The 19,625-nt window shown below is 46.8% G+C and overlaps 1 protein-coding gene across 1 annotated transcript in view; it reads left to right on the top strand.

The window, feature by feature from the left end:
- Positions 1–19,625, top strand: part of FRMPD4 (FERM and PDZ domain containing 4) — a 192,595-nt gene that overhangs the window by 137,807 nt on the left and 35,163 nt on the right. The window contains exons 4-6 of the mRNA XM_054715456.1: positions 3,746–3,791; positions 16,037–16,141; positions 19,515–19,622. Coding sequence (XP_054571431.1) covers positions 3,746–3,791; positions 16,037–16,141; positions 19,515–19,622 — 259 coding nt within the window. The remainder of the gene's footprint in view (positions 1–3,745; positions 3,792–16,036; positions 16,142–19,514; positions 19,623–19,625) is intronic.

Below are 19,625 nucleotides of genomic sequence, written 5' to 3' on the forward strand. Positions count from 1 at the left end.
CTCGTGTCCTACGAACTAAGGAAACTTGAGTGAAGGCTACGAAGCAGTACTTTGCTTCTGTTTGTGTTGGTTTCTGCATGTTCTTCATTATTAATATACACTGAGTGGCCAGAGTATTATGATCTCTGAATGCATAATAATCTGGCCACTCAGAGTGTGTGTGTGTGTGTGTGTGTGTGTGTGTGTGTGTGTGTGTGTGTGTGTATTAGAGGCCCGGTTCATGAATTCGTGCATGGGTGGGTTCCAGCCAGCCTGGCCAGGGGGAGGGGACATGGTCGGTTGGCCGGCCTGCCTCCTGGTCGAACTCCTGGTCAAGGGGACCATTTGCATATTAGCCTTTTATTATATAAGATATACACTGAGTGGCCAGATTATTATGCATTCAGAGATCATCATAATCTGGCCACTCAGTGTATGTTTTTATTGACTTTTAGAGAGGAAGAGAGAAGGATAGAGAGATAGAAACATTGAGGAGAGAGAGGAACATCATCCATCGGCTGCTTCCTGCAAGCCCCCTACTGGGGGTTGGGCCCACATCCGGGACATGTGCCCTGACCCGGAATTGAATCTGAGACCTCTTGGTTCCTGGGTCAGCGCTCAACCACTGAGCCACGCCTGCATATTTCTGCTTAGTCATTTCTCTCTTGGAGAGAGCTGCATGGGCAACAGTGGGAGTCCAGGAGCTGTGTGAAATCGAGCAAAGCAGAGGTAGTTCAGTGCAGTGCGCTAGGCCCAAAGAGTTGGTTCTCCATTATCTTGGTGAGCAAATGAGGGATTATTTTGGAGATCTCCAAGGGCCGCTTCCCCTTAAACAGCTTAGAAGTTTGCTGACATGGCCCACCTCCGCCCCGCCCCCAGTTTCATCTTTTTTCAAGTTCTGATTTTTTTAAAATCACAGCTACAGAGAAGAGAGTTGAATTCATCAAAGTCATAAATTCATGGCATAAATGATTATCATCATAGACCGTGCAAGGCCCGTCTCTGGTTTTATTTATTTATGCTCACACCCACTCCTATCTCCCCCAAGAGAAAACATTCTGATATGTTTAGTGTGCATCCTGTCATTTTTTATTGGGTTATTACAGATGTATTGATGCTGTTTTGGGGGGGTATTTTGAGCCTGTGTAAATGGTGTTATATTTCATACTGTCTCGTGCAGATGCGCGCGCTGACATGCTCACCAATAATGCCTGATCATGCATCTTACCCGCTGGATTCTCCTCTGATGACACTGTGGCCCTGGTACCCCATTGAGTGGGAATTCTGGCTGTCTGCTCCTTGTACTGGGGTTCGCGGCCAGTGCTTAGCAGCTGGGAACTCATGGGAGCAGATGGGCCACTCAACAGCCTCCCTGCAATCATCCCAAGTGTGCTCGCTGTATCTCAAGTTCTTTGAGGTTTTTTAAAAAATATATCATTGAGCCCTAACCGGTTTGGCTCAGTGGATAGAGCGTCAGCCTGCAGACTGAAGGGTCACAGGTTCGATTCGGGTCAAGGGCATGTACCTTGGTTGCGGGCACATCCCCAGTAGGGGTTGTGCAGGAGGCAGCTGATCGATGTTTCTCTCTCATTGATGTTTCTAACTCTTTATTCCTCTCCCTTCCTCTCTGTAAAAAATCAATAAAATATATTTTTTTAAAAAACAAGAAGCACCAATGATGAGGAGAGAAACATCACTGATTGGCTGCCTCCTGCACCCCCCACCCCCTGCTGGGGATTGAGCCTGCAACCCCAGCATGTGCCCTTGACCGGAATCTAACCTTGGACCCTTCAGTCCGCAGGCCGAGGCAATCCATTGAGCCAAAGCAGCCAGGGCGAATTCTTTGAGTTTTAGCCCTGCTCTTTCAGGTCTGCTGATTTCTCCCCCTCTCTCCTCCCCAGTCCCTCCCTCAGGGTCCACCCCCATGGCTGCTGGCTTCGGTGGAGTCAGTAGAACATGCTCCCCCCGCAGCCAGCCATGAGCGGGTCAAACCGCAGGGCAGCTCGTGTGGGAGATGCGATTTGCAGCGGCTTCTCCAAGGGAACGGCCCGCAGCAGACGCCCTTCGCTCCATTTGCTTGGGAAATAAATCACCGCGCAGGGAATTAATTACCGCCCAGAGCAGGAAAAGGCCGCTCTTCCTCGGCAAAGTGGCAACTGACCTGCCTCCCCCTCGTGCTAAAGAAGGATCAGAGGGAGGAGGGAAGAAAAATGATTCTGGCCCATAATATGATTCCCCCCAAGGGTTGGAGTTCTTTGAAAGGTTCGGGTTACTTGGGGGAAATTAAATAAACCATTATATTACACAGGTCTGCCTTTAGCTACAAAGCGTTCCCTATTGTGAAAATACTTCCCCGTGAGGACCTGTCTGAATTATTTATCTCCCAAGGTTGCGGGCGTCCTTACCACGGACCCAGTAAGTCATAGTATGGGAAGTCATGTTTCCTGGGATGCTGCTTTTATTTTATTTATTTTTTACTAGAGGCCCGGTGCACGAATTCGTACATGGGTGAGATCCCTCCACCTGGCCGGTGATTGGGGCTGATTGGGGCAGATCGGCCAGGGGGAGGGACCGTGGGAGGTTGGCCGGCTGTGGAGGTTGGCTGTGGGAGTGCACTGACCACCAGGGGCAGCTCCTGCGTTGAGTGTCTGCCCTCTGGTGGTCAGTGCGTGTCATTGCTACTGGCTGGTTGTCCAGTCATCTGGTTGTAATGGTCACTTAGGCTTTTATATATAGAGATTTTATTTTATTTTATTTTATTTTATTTTATTCATTTACTTATTTTTTTGTGAATCCTCATCTGAGGATATTTTTCCATTGATTTTTAGAGAGAGTGGAGTGGAGAGGGAGAGACAGAGAAAAACATTGATGTGAGAGAAACACATCGATTGGTTGCCTCCTGCACGAGCCCCGACCAGGGAGGAGCCCGCAACCGAGGTACATGCCCTTGACCGGAATCGAACCCCGGACCCTTTGGTCCGCAGGCTGACGCTCTATCCACTGAGCCCACCGGCCAGGGCTGGGATACTGCTTTTACATAAAAACCTACAGTGCCATTTTCTTTCATGATGCTGATCCTGAGAAAATAACGGTGTTCAATGAATGGATAGAATTTTTAAAAAATATATTTTTATTGATTTCAGAGAGGAAAGGGAGAGGGAGAGAGAAATTGAAACATCAACGATGAGAGAGAAACATTGATTGGCTGCCTCCTGCACACCCCCTACCGGGGATCGAGCCCTCAACCAAGGTACATGCCCTTGACTAGAATCGAACCCAGGACCCTTCAGTCTGCAGGCCGATGCTCTATCCACTGAGCCAAACCAACTAGGGCAATGGATAGAATTTAAAAAATCTATCATCCCCCTTACAGAAAATTTCACAGAAATTTTTAAGCAGCAAAGGAAAATCTGGAGGGGAAAATCAATTTTGAGAGCAGAGAAAAGTATAAAAAGACTGAGTTGAAGCTTCTAAAACCAATCTGCCCTCCACGGATTTATTTTAAGGCCGGGCTGTTGGCATCGCAGATCGTATCGCTCAACGTGAACCGCGTGGGAAGCTGGCAGTCGGTCGGGCCGGGCTGCTGCTGTCCCTGGGTGGCCACTTGCTTGTGGATTTCTCTCTGGTCTGCAAGCCTGCTTCCGAGCTGCTGGATTCTTTGCCCTTTGAGTCCAAGTGCCATTCGCCAACGAATCCCACGTTTCGTTCCCAAAGAAAGCTGTCCCTGGGCCTTTCATAAATGTGTTTGTTTTCTTCTCTTTTACAGAAGCTGCAAAGAATCGATACTGCTGACTGTCATCCAGCCTTACCCCGTAAGTGTCCTGCGAGTAGAAGTGCCCCCACCTGGTCTCAGGCTCCTGTCTGCCCCTCCGTCCAGTAACACACGATGAGAAATGACAGCAGAGAAAAAGTAGTCACGAGTCAGGAGTATTTGTATGTTGTTCTTCACGATAGCAACCCCAGTCACTGGAGAGAAGAGAAAGTGCATTTTCTAAGTATCTTCCAAATCGGCTGTTCCGTCCTATGCGACGCTCAGCTCTGCAAATGGCACAAAACTCAAGACTTTCTTGAAGTTTCCAGCTTAAGAATCACAAGTCTAATGGGAGTGTCCCATGTTAGGGGATTGAAGCATGATTGTTTTTCTGTTCTTTTTTTTTTTTTTAATATACACCGAGTGGCCAGATTATTATGATCTCTGAACGCATAATAATCTGGCCACTCAGTGTATATATACAGTATATATATTAGAGGCCTGGTGCATGAATTTGTGCATGGGTGGGGTCTGGCCAGCCTGGCCAGGGGGAGGGGACATGGGCGGTTGGCCGGCCTGCCTGCTGGTCGAACTCCTGGTCGAGGGGACAATTTGCATATTAGCCTTTTATTATATAGGATATCCACTGAGTGGCCAGATTATTATGAGTTCAGAGATCATAATAATCTGGCCACTCAGTGTATTTTTATTGATTTCAGAGAGGGAGAGAGAGAGAGAGAGAGAAAAACATCAATGATGAAAGAGAATCATTAATCGGCTGCCTCCTGCACGCCCCCTGCTGGGGACTGAGCCCATAACCCAGGCATGTGCCCTTGACTGGAATCGAACCCGGGACCCTTCAGTCCGCAGGCTGACACTCTGTCCACTGAGCCAAACCAGCTAGGGCCATGATCGTTTTTCTTACCCCCATCTAGATAATTTGGTAGAGAACTCTAGATAGTTCTGTGAGACCTGCTCTAAAAGGTGGGTATTAGAGGTAATAGGGCCACCAAGATTTCATTCTGCAGCCTTGGTCAGGGGGGTGGGGAGTTATTAAAATCATGCTCCCTTCAATTCCCATGATTTTGTTGTTGTTGTTGTTGGTCCTCACCGGAGGATATTTTTCCATTGATTTTTAGAGAGAGTGGAAGGGAGGGAGGAGACAGACAGAGAGAAACATCGATGTGAGAGAGACACATCGATTGGTTGCCTCCCACACAAGCCCCTACCAGGGCCAGGTATCGATCCCACAACCACAACCAAGGTACGTGCCCTTGACCGGAGTCTAACCCGCGAGCCTTCAGTCTGAGGGCCGACGCTCTATCCACTGAGCCAAACAGGCTGGGGCCCATGATTTTCTTTTGAAACTTTATCATGGTGTAACACATACCATAAAAGTCACCCCTTTGAAATGTACAATTCAAGGATCTTTATGAAATTTACTGAAGTACGCAGACTTCATCACAATCCAGTTTGAAAACATTTCTATCACCCCAATGAGATCCCCCACTCCCATTTGCAATGAAACCCTTCCCGCCCTCATTCCCAGGCCGCCGCTAATTTACTTTCTGCTTCTATAGAGTTGCCACGTGGTTGCGCTTGTTTTCTTCCCCATAGAGTTGGAGTGTTCCGACATCAATGAAAAGGCTCTGGTATCTGCCAATCTCCACCTTATGACCAAACTCTTCATCTCCTCATCCCAGAATGTTCCTCCTAAGTGCTATGTGCTAGGCATTTGGGACAGCAAACAACATGTACCCAAGATTCTAATCAGAGCACAAATAGAATTAGCCAGACAACAAATTATGCCATGGAGAAGATCATATATATAAACATCTCAGCCTCATACTGACTGTTACTTTTAGTTCCATCTCTTTAACATCACACACACACACACACACACACACCTTTTTAACAATAGATATATTTTTATTGATTTCAGAAAGAAAGGGAGAGAGAGATAGAAATATCAATGATGACAGAGAATCATGGATTGGCTGCCTCCTGCACGCCCCCTACTGGGGATCAAGCCCGCAACCCAGGCATGTGCCCTGACCAGGAATCAAACCGTGACCTCCTGGTTCATAGGTCGATGCTCAGCCACTCAGCCACGCCAGCCACGCCACACACCTTTTGATTTGAAAACAGCATGTAAGAGAACCAAGATTTGAGATCTAGTTCCCAACAATATAATGGGCGATGCTTATACTTGCTCAGAATTCCTGACTTCCTCAGCTGAATGAGGAGAAGGTTAGATCCATTCAAGGGCCTCCCTGCTCCATCTCCTGATTCCATGATGCCTTCCCTGGAAAAGAGAGGTCACCTGTGTGTTTAGATTATTTCCATTATCCAAGATGTCACTCACACTTATTTCAATCCTATACTCACTTCATTGCTTTGCAGTGGGAAAATCCGTTTTGGTCAAGCCAATGGAAATGTCTTTAATAAGCAACTGATTGGCCCATTATAAGTTCCTGGGGGAACCTCAGGTTTACTTTGCCTTTCCTGAATTCTCTCTCTCCACTTTATAACCTACTAGAGGCCCAGTGCACAAAATCCGTGCACAGGTAGTGTCCCTAGCAGCTGCCGAACAGGGCCTTCCTTTGTTCCGTGCCTCCCCCTGGTGGTCAGTGCATGTCATAGCGAGTGATCGAACTCCCAGTTGGTCGAACTCCTGAGGGGACACTTTGCATATTAGGCTTTTATATATATCCTAGAGGCCCGGTGCATGAAATTTGTGCGCGGGGGGGGGTGTCCCTCAGCCCAGCCTGCACCCTCTCACAGTCTGGAACCCCTTGGGGGATGTCCACCTGCTGGTAGGTGGACATCCCTCTCACAGTCCAGGACCCCTCACTCCTTACCGCCCTCCTGCTCGCTGTTCCTTACCACTTGGCTCGCTGCTCCTTAGTGCTGCTGTGGAGGCGGGAGAGGCTTCCGCCACTGCCGCTGCACTCGCCAGCCGTGAGCCCGGCTTCTGGCTGAGCAGCACTTCCCCTGTGGAAGCTCACTGACCACCAGGGGGAAGCTCCTGCATTGAGTGTCTGCTCCCTGGTGGTCAGTGCACATCATAGTGACCGGTCGTTCTGGTCGTTTCACTGTAATGGTTGCTTACGCTTTTATTATATAGATATATAGGTTAGAAATGCAAGGTCAGAACCTGAGTCCAAACTAGGTTATTTTTGCCCCATGCATTGGACTTAAAGAAAGAGAGGGGAGTTCTGCATTGAAGTTAAGGGTTGTGTCTTGTGGCCTTGCTTGCTCTGTTTGCCGTTTGAGTCTGCATGACTTGTTATTGATATGAATACCCATTGCCCAGCCTGGTGCGGCTCAGCAGTTGAGCGTCGGCCCAGGAACCAAGAGGTCACGGGTTCGATTCCTGGTCAGGGCACATGCCCGGGTTGCAGGCTTGATCCCCAGTGTGGGACGTGCGGGAGGCAGCCAATCAATGATTCTCTGTCATCATTGATGTTTCTATCTCTCTCCCTCTCCCTTCCTCTCTGAAATCAATAAAAATATATTTTTAAAAACAACATATGAATACCCATTGCCATCGGTAAGTCCTGGAACTTCCTTTGAACAGATACTCTGGAATTTTCTAGACGTTCAGGGGGCTCTCACTGTTGTGCTATATTGAAAGTCAATGCTTAGCCACACCATTGAGGAGCAAGTGATGCATGTTCTTACAGCCAACAGCTCTACCTCTGCTTCTCAGAGTCGCTCTTCCCCTCCCAGCTATTGTAGAAGAATTCTCATCTTTGATTTCCTTTGACTAACCCCCCTTCCTGAAGTGCCCACAACACACTCCACCCCGCCACCTCCTCAGCCTGGTTGAATCCTTCCCCCCCCTTCAAGTCTCAGCACACATTTTAAATGCTACCTTAGCGTCTCTCAATGTTGGCACTGTGGCCATTTGGGCTGGCGGATTCTCTGTGGAAGGGGGCTGCTTTTGCGCATTGTAGGATGTTGACCAGCAACCCTGGCCTCTACCCACTAGGTGGCAGTAGTAGGACCTCCTCCCCTAGTTGTGAGGACCAAAAATGACTCCAGACACTGCCAGATATTCCCCGGGGAGCAAAATCTCCCCAACTGGGGACCACTGGCCCTCCTAAAGTTTGCCCTTACTGGTCTAGTCCAAAGTGGCTCTTTCCTCTTTTGAGTTGTAGGAGTTGAAATAATGTAGTTAACCCCCCCAAGTTACTTAAATAGATACCTTACATGTAGAGAGGAGAGCAGATGAGAGAAGAGGACATTTCAAAATTTTATAGTTTTGTGTTCAGATTTTTCTAGAAGCAAATTGGTGGTTTTTTAAATTTTAATTGAGTTTTATTTCTTCCCAAACATTCTCTTGGCAATCATGGTTGACATACAGAAGCAGATGACCCAGCAGACCAAAAGAACGCCCGTAAATGTGATTTTATTACAGACAATAAAAATTAGCATTTTTATTTCCTTATAATTTGCTGGCCCGCATTTTTAATGTTTCCTCTTCCTAATGAGGTCCAGTCTAGACAGAGAGCCGATGTTCACACCTTCTTGTCATATTCCATCTGAGCTCAGGGCACCCCAACATGATCCGGTCACAAAAATCAGTCTCCAGGGAGGCCCAGGTCAGGGGGGCCTGGAAGATCTTATGATCCCCACAATTCTTTGAGCAGAAATCATTCTTAACAGGTTGCTGCCTTATATTTTATTTTTTTTAAAAATATATTTTATTGAGTTTTTACAGAGAGGAAGGGAGAGGGATAGAGAGTCAGAAACATCGATGAGAGAGAAAAATCGATCAGCTGCCTCCTGCACACCTCCCCCTGGGGATGTGCCCGCAACCAAGGTACATGCCCTTGACCGGAATCGAACCTGGGACCCTTCAGTCCGCAGGCCGACGCTCTATACACTGAGCCAAACCGGTCAGGGCGCTGCCTTATATTTTAAATAATATGGAGGGCTCTCTGTCCACCATTTTTACTTTATTTCTTAGAAAAAAATTGTGCCAGTACAGAAGGAAACACAGAAGTAGACAAATAAGTGTCGGAAAACCTTTTCCCTAGCAACAACCAATAGGAACATTTTGGCCTTTTCCCTTCCAGTCTTTTTGTTCTATGCCTTGTCAACAATTGAGATCATATTATATGTACAATTTTCTTCTCCTTCTTTCACTTCGTATACCAAGCTTTTTCCCATGTCATCAAGAATTCTGCATAAACATCATATACGTGGCTATAAAACATATGTTGATTTACTTAACCAACTCTGTATCAAAGAACCCTTCATAATGCCTTTAATGTTTTGCTATTATAAATAATTCTGCAAAGAACATCTTTGTGTATAAATCCTATTTATTGATATTTAGCAGGATCTATGTATTTAGTATTATTATTAGCCGTATCTAATAGTATTTCCTCAATATGGAATTTTAGAAGGAGAATCTCTGCGTTACTCGTGAATTTTATTTGTATGGTTCTGATGTGCTATCTTCTTTCCTTGTACTGTGACTATATTTTTATTACAGATCTTTCTTGGCCAGCTTCTTCTTTCCTTTCCCCAGTTCCCAAGTCTACAATTGCCCATTTCAGCCCTAGCTGGTTTGGCTCAGTGGATAGAGTGTCGGCCTGAGGACTGAAGAGTCCTGGGTTCAATTCTGGTCAAGGGCACATGTCCAGGTTTCGGGCTCAATCCCCAGTATGTGGCGTGCAGGAGGCAGCCGATCAATTATTCACTCTTCTCATTGATATTCCTATCTCTCTCTCCCTCTCCCTTCCTCTCTGACAGCAAGAAAAAATATATTTAAAACAAAACATGTAGAACTTCCCAGTTCAACCTTACCTGAAACAAGAAGTATTTAAAGAGTCTCGCCCTGGCCAGTTTGCTCAATGGTTAGAGCACTGGCCTGTGAACCAAGGGGTCATGGATTTGATTCCCGGTCAAGGGCACATGTGGGAAGCAGCCAATTGATGTGACTCACATCGATGTTTCTCTCTCTCTCCCTCCCTTTTCCTCTCTCTAAAAAAATTCAATCAGGTTTCTTTAGGAACCCACTTTCCTGCCTCTCACTTGCTGCCTACCTTCCAGCATGTTCCACACACCCGAGGGAGGCTACAGACCTCTTGGAAGCCCCAGTGTAGCAGACGCTATTAGAACTGGAACCATGTTCACTTAGCATGTGCCATGTCAAGCATGTCAACCCAATTTCCAGCTGAGACAACAAGTGATTCTTTGCCTGTGGGCTTCTGGCCACGGGAGCATGCTCATGGAACACACCGGAAGTGCCGGAAGTGCTGAGGAGTTACTACTCCCAGAGGAGCAGCCATTCCACCGCTGCCTGGCAGCAGCTGGTGGATCAATACCCCAGCTTCCCCTCTCCCTCAGTCAGTGTAACTCTCAGGCCCGTGGTCTGCCTTGGTTCCCACGGTGGTCCAGTTGCTTCCAGTGGTGCCTGCCTGAACAGTGAATGCTTTATTGGGTTACCCCCCTTCCCTGGCTCCCTGCCCCCCACTTTCCTACCTATGCTTCCTGGGAGCGCCTCCCAAATCAGCTACCTGCCTGTGAATCCTGTCTAAGGGTCTGCTTTAAGGGGTAACTCCAAACTAAGTTATCCAGGGGTGACTATGGGCCAGTAAGTCATCAGCAGGCATTTCCCCAGCGCCTACTATATGAGTAGTACTGTGAAGCTACGGGGATTGCAAGTTCAAGGCCTTACACTTCCGTTTCAGGAATTAATCTTATTTATGTCATTTTTCCCCAGCTCTGTTCTAGCGACTTCTAAGAGCATCTGAAAGCATCAGGAGCATGCCACACACTTATCATGGCCACCTTAGCAATAGCAGATTTGGAAAGGGGTGAAGGGTTAATTAGAGGCCTTCTAATCTTAAAATTAATTAGCAGCAGGAGAACCTGATTATTCTAAATAGTAATTACTTATCATTTCCACCACAGGCTGTGAAGTGCTTCTGATCAGGTCTGCAGGTTGCTAAGAATTAATTCACCAGGTTTTTGAGTGGTGCGCATTGTATATTTTTTCAGCGGCAAAGAGAGATCTGAGTTAAAACTGCAGTTTCATCCTCACCCCGTGGTCGGCAAACTGTGGCTTGCAAGCCACATGCGGCTCTCTGGCCCCTTGAGTGTGGCTCTTCCACAAAATACCACGGCCTGGGCGAGTCTATTTGGAAGAAGTGGCATTAGAAGAAGTTTAAGTTTAAAACATTTAGCTCTCAAAAGAAATTTCAATCGTTGTACTGTTGGTATTTGGCTCTGTTGACTAATGAGTTTGCCGACCACTGCCCTAACCAGTTTGGCTCAGTGGATAGAGCATCGGCCCTCGGACTGAAGAGTCCTGAGTTCGATTCTGGTCAAGGGTACGTACCTCGGTTGCAGGCTCAATCCCGGCTCTAGTCATGGCACATGTGGGAGGCAACCAATTGATATGTCTCTCTCAAATCGATGTTTCTCTCTCTGTGTCTCTCCCCGTCTCTTCCACTCTCTCTAAAATTCAATGGGAAAATAGCCTCGGGTGAGGATTAGCATAAAAAAAAAAAAAAGTACAGACGTGACTGATTTACATTTCCCATGAACCACAAGTAACTCCAGCCACTGGAATAAGACCATACTTCGTTGCTTCTAGTTCAGTAATCTTCAGATTGAAGAGCTTATGATTTTATGATCTGAATGTAATTTTTAAAATGTATGTTGATTACATGAAATAGTCATGAGTCCAGGATCAGAAAAAAGCACTAATATGGATTCTTAGTTAGACTTACTACGTTTAAAGTGGTATTTGCTTAACTACCGTGGCTCTCTCGTGTGCTGTCTGCTTTTCCCAGATTACCAGGTTTGTCATTCGTGCCTGGTAAACAGATCTGGGAATGAGGGTCCGAGCAGTGGGCATGCTCTAGCTGCAGGGAGAAGAGAGAAGCCACCCACATTTCTTTTTTTTAAATCTATTTTTATTGATTTCAGAGAGGAGGGGAGAGGGAGAGAGAGAGAAACATCCATGATGAGAGAGAATCATGGATCAGTTGCCTCCTGCACAACCCCTACTGGGGATCGAGCCCACAACCTGGGCTTGTGCCCTGACCAGGAATAGAACTGTGACCTCCTGGTTCCTAGGTCGACGTTCAACCACTGAGCCACACCAGCCGGGTGAAGCATCCCATCTTGACAAGTTCTGCTAAATGGGGCCACTTGCCTTAGGGGCAAATAACCCTATATAGTCCCATGGGGACATCACTGCATTCCAAGATTACACAGAAATGATATGCATAAGAAATTAAGTTCTGTTAAATATGCCTTTTTGTCGAAGCAAGGAATTATGTAGAACCTTTTAGAAAAATATGGCAAAATATTGCATTTAAAAATTCAGATGCAGAGAAGACTAAACCTGACACGTGTGAAAGCCCTCATTCCCGAATAATGCCAGAGAAGGGGGCGTTGCCGCCTTCTGACATCTCGGCTAATTAGGCAGGTCTGCGCAGGGTGGCTTTATTATCACCGCTTCACTGGTGCTCACCTCATTGTGCCGATGTAAGTATCGCCGGCTTCACATCATCACGGGAGAATCATGTTTTCCCTTCAGCTAAAGAATTGCACATCAAAAGCAAATGAGCTCACTGCTGTCTGATTTGCTCGTTAATCATCACTGAACTTGGCCTCTAATTACCAAGATAGCGACGAGAACACCACTGTCATCGCTCCAGCTCTGCAGGAGGACTTGCCAAGTCACGTTGAGCGTGTTCAAAGCGGCTCTTTCTGAACAGCAGCCATTTGGAGTTGTTTTGTGGTATTTTGTGTGTGTTTTAAGGGCAGCCATTCTCTTAAAATATAGCGCTTAGGTGGCGGAATTAAAGCTCTGGGGGTCAAACCATCCATCCATGCAGTCCTCTGACATTCCTCAGAGCAAAGGATGGGATGGGTGTGGAGGGGTACTTTCAAAATAACAGGTTTCCCCCAGTATTAAAGCAAAACTCCACCCAGGAATATATGCACACATGTTTTGTTTGTTTGTTTTTTTTCTTTTTAAATTTATTATTATTTTTTAAAATAATTCTTTATTGTTGAAAGTATTACATATGTCCCTTTCCCCCCCCCCCATTAACCCCTTCCAGCACACCCCCACCCCCTACCCCAGGCCTTCACCACCCTATTGTCTGTGTCCATGGGCTATACATATATGCATACAAGGTCTTTAGTAGATTACCTTCCACCCACCCTCCCCCACCTTCCCTGTGAGATTCCACACTCTGTCCCATGCTTCCATGTCTCTGGATCCACTCCGTTCATCGCTTTATTTTGTTCATTAGATTCCACATATGAGTGAGATCATGTGATACCTGTCTTTCTCTGACTGACTTATTTCACTTAGCATACCCACGCATGTTTTATTGTGTGTTTTTAACAGTGATTTTGTTTTATTGTAGTGTTTTGTATTTTATTATTTATTATATATACACTAGAGGCCCAGTGCACGAAATTCGTGCATGGGTAGGGTCCCTAGGCCTGACTGGCTATCAGGGCCGATTGGGGCCTTCCAGCTGCTGGCTGGGGCCTTCCTTCGTTCCGCGCCACCCCTGGTGGTCAGCACACGTCATAGTGAGCAATCGAACTCCCGGTCTCCCGGTCGAACTCCCGAGGGGACACTTTGCATATTAGCCTTTTATATATATATATAGATAACATAAATCTACCATTTTAAGCATTTTAAAGCATACAATTTTGTGCCATTAAGTACATTCAAAATCTTGTGCACCCATTGCCACTATCCAGAATGTCACCTTGCACCCATTGAGCAGTCACTGCCATTCCCCCCTCCCCTTGCCTCTGGCAACCATTAATCTACTTCCTTCTCTAGGGATTTGCCTAATCTGGGTGTTTCCTACAAATGGAGTCAAATCATGCAATGGGTGGGCCTTTGTGCTGGTTTGTGTCCCTGAACATAATGTGTTTGAGGTCCATCCATGTTGTAGCACGTGTCTGAGCTTCATTCCTTTTTATGGCTGAAGACTGTTTCATTGTATGGCTAGACAACTTCTTCATTAAGTCACATTGTTTTTTCATTGGTCTCAAATACACTTGTATTTGACTAAGATGGGAACCCTTTTTTTTCTACTTTATTTGTCTAAGGCACCCTAATTGGCTTTTGTGCCTTGAGATTAACACAATACACAGAAGGTTGAGCCTCTGTGTTCATTCTAGAGTCAATTACTAGAATGTTTTAATATATATTTTATTGATTTCAGAGAGGGAGAGAGAGAGAGAAATGATGAGAGAGAATCATGGATCAGCTGCCTCCTGCATGCCCTACATTAGGGATTGAGCCTGCAACTCCAGCATGTGCCCTGAATTGAACTGTGATCTCCTGGTTCATAGGTCGATGCTCAACCACTGAGCCACGCCAGCCAGGCAGTTTCTAGAATTCTTTACACAACATCCTCAATCTCTTAGGACTACATAGGATAAAAAACTTTACATTGAACCATATGCAATTTCCAATATTTGACCATTTTAATCTATAAAATAACAATTGTGTGATTCAAACTAAGTATTTACCTCCATGTTAGGTTCAATAGAAAATGCAATTCTTTTTAAAAATAAAAAAATAGCCCCAGCCTCAGACAGTTTTTCTCAGTGGATAGAGCATCAGCCTGCAGACCAAAGGGTCCCGGGTTCGATTCCGGTCAAGGGCACGTACCGTGGTTACAGGCTCCTCCCAGGCCCGGGCCCTGGTCGGGGCATTTGCAGGAGGCAACCAGTCCATGTGTTTCTCTCACATCGATGTTTCTATCTGTCTCTTCCTCTCTCTTCCACTCTCCCTAAGAGTCAATGAAAATGCATCCTTAGGTGAGGATTCAAAAACACACAAAAGCTGCCCTAGCCAGCTTGGCTCAGTGGATAGAGTGTTGGCCTGAGGACTGAAAGTTCCTGGGTTGGATTCGGGTCAGGGCACATGCCTAGGTTGCAAGCTCAATTCCCATTGTGGGTGTGTGGGAGGCAGCCGATCCATGATTCTCTGTCATCATGGATGTTTCTATCACTTCTCCTTCTCCATTCCTCTCTGAAATTTATGTATGTATATACTAGAGGCCCGATGCAGGAAATTCGTGCAAGGGGCTATTCGTGCAAGGGGCTTTGCCCTCGCAGCCACGGCCGCTTGCCTCAGCCCTTGTAGCCACGGCTTCGCCCAGAAGGTCATCCAGAAGGATGTCCGGAAGGACGTCCTGTCTAATTAGCATGTTATGTTTTTATTGTTATGGATATGTATGTGTACACTGAGTGGCCAGATTATGATGATCTCTGAACGCATAATAATCTGGCCACTCAGTGTATAGCCTATAGAATAAAAGGCTAATATGCAAATTGTCCCCTCAACCAGGAGTTCGACCAGCAGGCAGGCCGGCCAACCGCCCATGTCCTCTCCCCCTGGCCAGGCTGGCCGGACCCCACCCATGCACGAATTCATGCACCGGGCCTCTAATATATACATACACTGAGTGGCCAGATTATTATGCGTTCAGAGATCAGAATAATCTGGCCACTCAGTGTGTGTGTGTGTATGTATGCGTGTGTGTGAGATATATATATATATATTTTTTTTTTTTTTTTAAGTTCTCATCCACCTACTGGATGTGAATTTCCTTCCCTCAGGCTTCATTAAAATTAGGCAACAGGGATGATTCTCAGGTGAAAGAAATTTACCAAGATCATGCAGCAAGGAGTCGCCTGGGTCACAACCCCGTCTAAGTGGGATTTCCCATTGCACTTTTCGATTTCTGAGGAAGAACTGAGTCTCTTAGCCCTCCTTTCAATAAAAGACAGTACAAGGAACCTGTAAGAAAAGGCAGAATATGAGGTCAATTTCAGTTCTAAGTCAAAGGCTCCTCTCTACCCCGCCCAGTAAGACCACAGGATCCCAGGTTACCAACAAGAGGCTGAAACTCACGTGTGTGTGTGTGTGTGTGTGTGTGTGTGTGTGTGTGTGTGTGTGTACACTTGCCTGCTCACATGCCCATATGCCCTTAATGTGAATAACAATGAGATTATTGCCCTGGCTTGTTTGGCTTAGTGGATAGAGCTTTGGCCTGGGGACTGAAGGGTCCCGGGTTCGATTCTGGTCAAGGGCACATGCTCAGGTTGTGGGCCCCATCCTCAGTGGGGGGCGTGCAGGAGGCACCCGATCCATGTTTCTCTCTCTCTCTCTCTCTCCCTCCCTTTCTCTCTGAAATCAATACAAAAGTATATTTTAAAAAACGATAGAAGACAACTGTTAAAAGTTTTGTATTATGTCATCAATAATCCAATAAAATGTTTTCTTTTTTCCAGTCTCCCAAATCAGCATTTATTAGTGCTGCAAAGAAGGCCCGATTAAAGTCCAACCCCGTGAAAGTGCGCTTCTCCGAGGAGGTTATCATCAACGGGCAGGTGTCGGTGAGTGGACAGTCGCCTGCTGGTGACCCGGAGCGAGTCACTGAGGCACCGAGCAAGGCCAGCACCCCACTGGACAGATGGAGCTGGCACTGCTTGCTGGGTTTCACAGGGCTGTCAAATCTCAGGGTCACCCGGCTGTGTCTGATAGGTCCCCCCTAACATTTCCAGGAGCCGGAAGAGTCTGGTATTTCCTTGAATGCTTTCAGGGTTAGAGACCTCACTTCTTTGCAAAGAAGTTCATTTGATTGGCCGTCACTGGCATCGCGTCTTTTTGAGTAAAATGGGCCCCTTTGAAATGCCACCTATTTCTTCCTGTTCTGCCAACTAAGCATTCCTCCATGAGAGCCCCTTGAGTATCTTGAAAAAAGTATTGCATAGCCACTAATTTTTTTCCCTTATCCAAAATAAAGCGTCTTTATTGTTTCAACTAAGCAAAATGGAAAACAGTTAAAATGATGGAGAACTTTCATATATGCAACCAGGATTTTCATTAATAGCTCTTGATAGAAATCATGATTGCTCAGGCACATCATTGATCTTCTAAATGAATAATGCAAACATTGATAGAATGCTTTATTTTCAATTTTCTCCAAAAAAAAAAACAAACAAAAACCCCAACAAAACAGCATTGCGTTTTTTGTTTTGAGAAAGCTGTCATCTTGGGCACTAATTTCTTAGAAATGCCAGCTTCTTTTGTGGAGGTTTTATTGTTGCTCTTGCTATTGTTAATCAGGGGTGGGGAACCTCCGGCCCGCGGGCCATACAAGGCCCGGGAAATCATTTGGCCTGGCCCTGCCAAGGCATTACAGGTGAGTTTATTAAATGTTTGAGCAAATAGAGCGGGCTCATTTTCCAGCTGATCATTTTGTAGGGCCTGCGAATGGTGTTATAAATATCCCGATGGGTCTGGGCGGAAAAGCGGTTCCCCACCCCTGCCAAACGGACAAGGGTAAAATCTCCTCCATGTCATCCTTGTGGTGGGTTCGAAACACTCCCCTGAGTGCGGTCCTGGATCTGACTTTGAAGATGTAGCCTGCACGCCCTGGGCCAGGCATGCATGGACCAAGCATCTCCCAGCTCCAGCCTGCTGACCTCTGTCCGCCCCAGCTGGGCGCCAGGGCCTCAGCTGGCCCCTCTGGCATACTATTGTGACACTTGCGGGCGGCGACATCAGGCTCCCACGGTGCTGCCCTGTGAGCATTTGGCTGTGGCCTTGGCCTCCTGGTCGCCCATCTATCATCTCATCTCCTCTGCCCGCTTCCCACTGTGGCTTGTGCTGCGCGGATCAGTGGATTCCCGTCCCTCTGGGTGCAGAGTTAGCATACATTACCATCTCACAGCAAGACCGGCCCAGCTCAAGGCTGGAAGGTTGTAGTCACAGAGGAATCACTGTGTCATCGGAGGTCATGTGACATCCCCTCATCTTTTCTCAAGTTTCCGAGTGGGAGATGGGCCATGCGTTTATGCATCTTTTTTTTTTTAATATTTTTATTGATTTCAGAGAAGAAGGGAGAGAGAGAGATAGAAACATCAGTGATGAGAGAGAATCATTGATTGGCTGCCTCCTGCACACCCCACATTGGGGATCGAGCCTGCAACCGGGGCATGTGCCCTGACCAGGAATCGAACCGGTGACCTCTTGGTTCCTGGGTCGATGCTCAACCACTGAGCCACACCCGGCTGGGCCGTTTATGCATCTTCAGGGAGACTCTGACTTGAGGCTGCCGTGGCCGTGTCCCTGTGTCCCTGTATAGAACGGGGCTCGCTCCAGGCAGCTGGGGTGTGCGGGCACAGCCCTGGGGGGCCCATCCTCTGGGCCAGCGGTCGGCAAACTGTGGCTCTTTGGCCCCTCGAGTTTTTAGCAAAGGCCAGCTTAGGAGTACCCTAATTAAGTTAATAACAATGTACCTACCTATAGAGTTGAAGTTTAAAAAATGTGGCTCTCACAAGAAATTTCAATCGTTGTACTGTTGATATTTGGCTCTGCTGACTAATGAGTTTGCCGACCACTGGGCTGGGCCATTTGGTACCGTGTCTGGTCCTCAGCCTCCGTGACCATCTTCCCTCCCCGTCTGCTCTTGCTCTTCTGCGTCATTGTGTGTCCGGCCTCTTGGACTTGAGGGCAAATGAACTCAGTGACCCGGGCCGCAGAGAAGTCCCGGGTGAAGTGGAAAGGAGAGGAAAGGATTTCAGAGAAAGAAATAGGAAGTGTCCCCGAAATGGCGAGGGATTGAATCCTCCTGGACTGACGGTGGGGCATTAGCAAGTCTCCGGACACCTCTTCCGTTTCCTCATCTGTACAACAGGGGGCGTGGGGTTTCTCATCCAGCGTGCTTTCTTTTTTTTTTAATATATTTTTAATATATTTTTATCGATTTCAGAGAGGAAGGGGGAGGGGGAGAGAGAGAGAAACATCCATGATGAGAGAGAATCCTGGATCGGCTGCCTCCTGCACGCCCCCTACTGGGGATCGAGCCTGCAACCCAGGCCTGTGCCCTGACCGGGACTCGAACCGTGACCTCCTGGTTCATAGGTTTGACGCTCAACCACTGAGCCACGCCGGTCGGGCAAGTTCTTCAAACTATGATCTGTTTGTTGTAGACTAAGTGTTCTACTCCATTAACACGCTACCCCATTCCTTTGAGTTTGGGGAAAATCTTTGTCAATGAAGTAAAAATTGTTTCTCAAAATAACTTGAGCTTTGAAGCTGATCAAGGCTTGAGGTTCACTGTCATGACCTCGGCCGGGCACCAGCAGGCGTCGCATCGCACACCATCAGCCCGGTGCGCTTTCTGCTCTGCGCAGGCCTGGCCTTCACCCACACCCTGCGGCGGAGGTACAAGGGAGTCGTTTCTGTAATTGCATTTTCCAGTGGGACACCTCGATTTTAAAAAACTCCTCCAGCCCGGCCGGTGTGGCTCAGTGGTTGAGCATCGACCTGTGAACCTGGAGGTCAGGATTCGATTCCCGGTCAGGGCACATACCTGGGTTGTGGGCTTGATCCCCAGTAGGGAGCATGCAGGAGGCAGTCGATCCATGATTCTCTCTCATCATTGATATTTCTCTCTGTCTCTCCCTCTCCCTTCCTCTCTGAAATCAATAAAAATATATATATTTTTAAAAACTCCTCTGATTGATCTTCTGATGGGAAAAGTTCTTTGAATCAACTGTGTTATTTGTAGCTGGAAAATAATTTTTCTATGAACAGCTGCATTTAGATATCACCAGAGGTTGATCTCAGAGACTTCAATTGTTTTGGGTTTTTATTTATGTTGTGTTCGGATGCATTGTAGACATACGTGCCTATTGCGAAGAGCAGAATTATAATCCAACTGACTTTCACCCCTCCCTCTTTTCTATTGTTGTCAAACAGGAAACTGTTAAGGATAATTCGCTTCTTTTTATGCCAAATGTTTTGAAAGTCTATCTGGAAAACGGGCAGACCAAGTCCTTCCGCTTTGACTCGAGCACCTCCATAAAGGTA

Source organism: Eptesicus fuscus, chromosome 1 (assembly GCF_027574615.1).
Source record: "Eptesicus fuscus isolate TK198812 chromosome 1, DD_ASM_mEF_20220401, whole genome shotgun sequence".
NCBI lineage: Eukaryota > Metazoa > Chordata > Mammalia > Chiroptera > Vespertilionidae > Eptesicus > Eptesicus fuscus.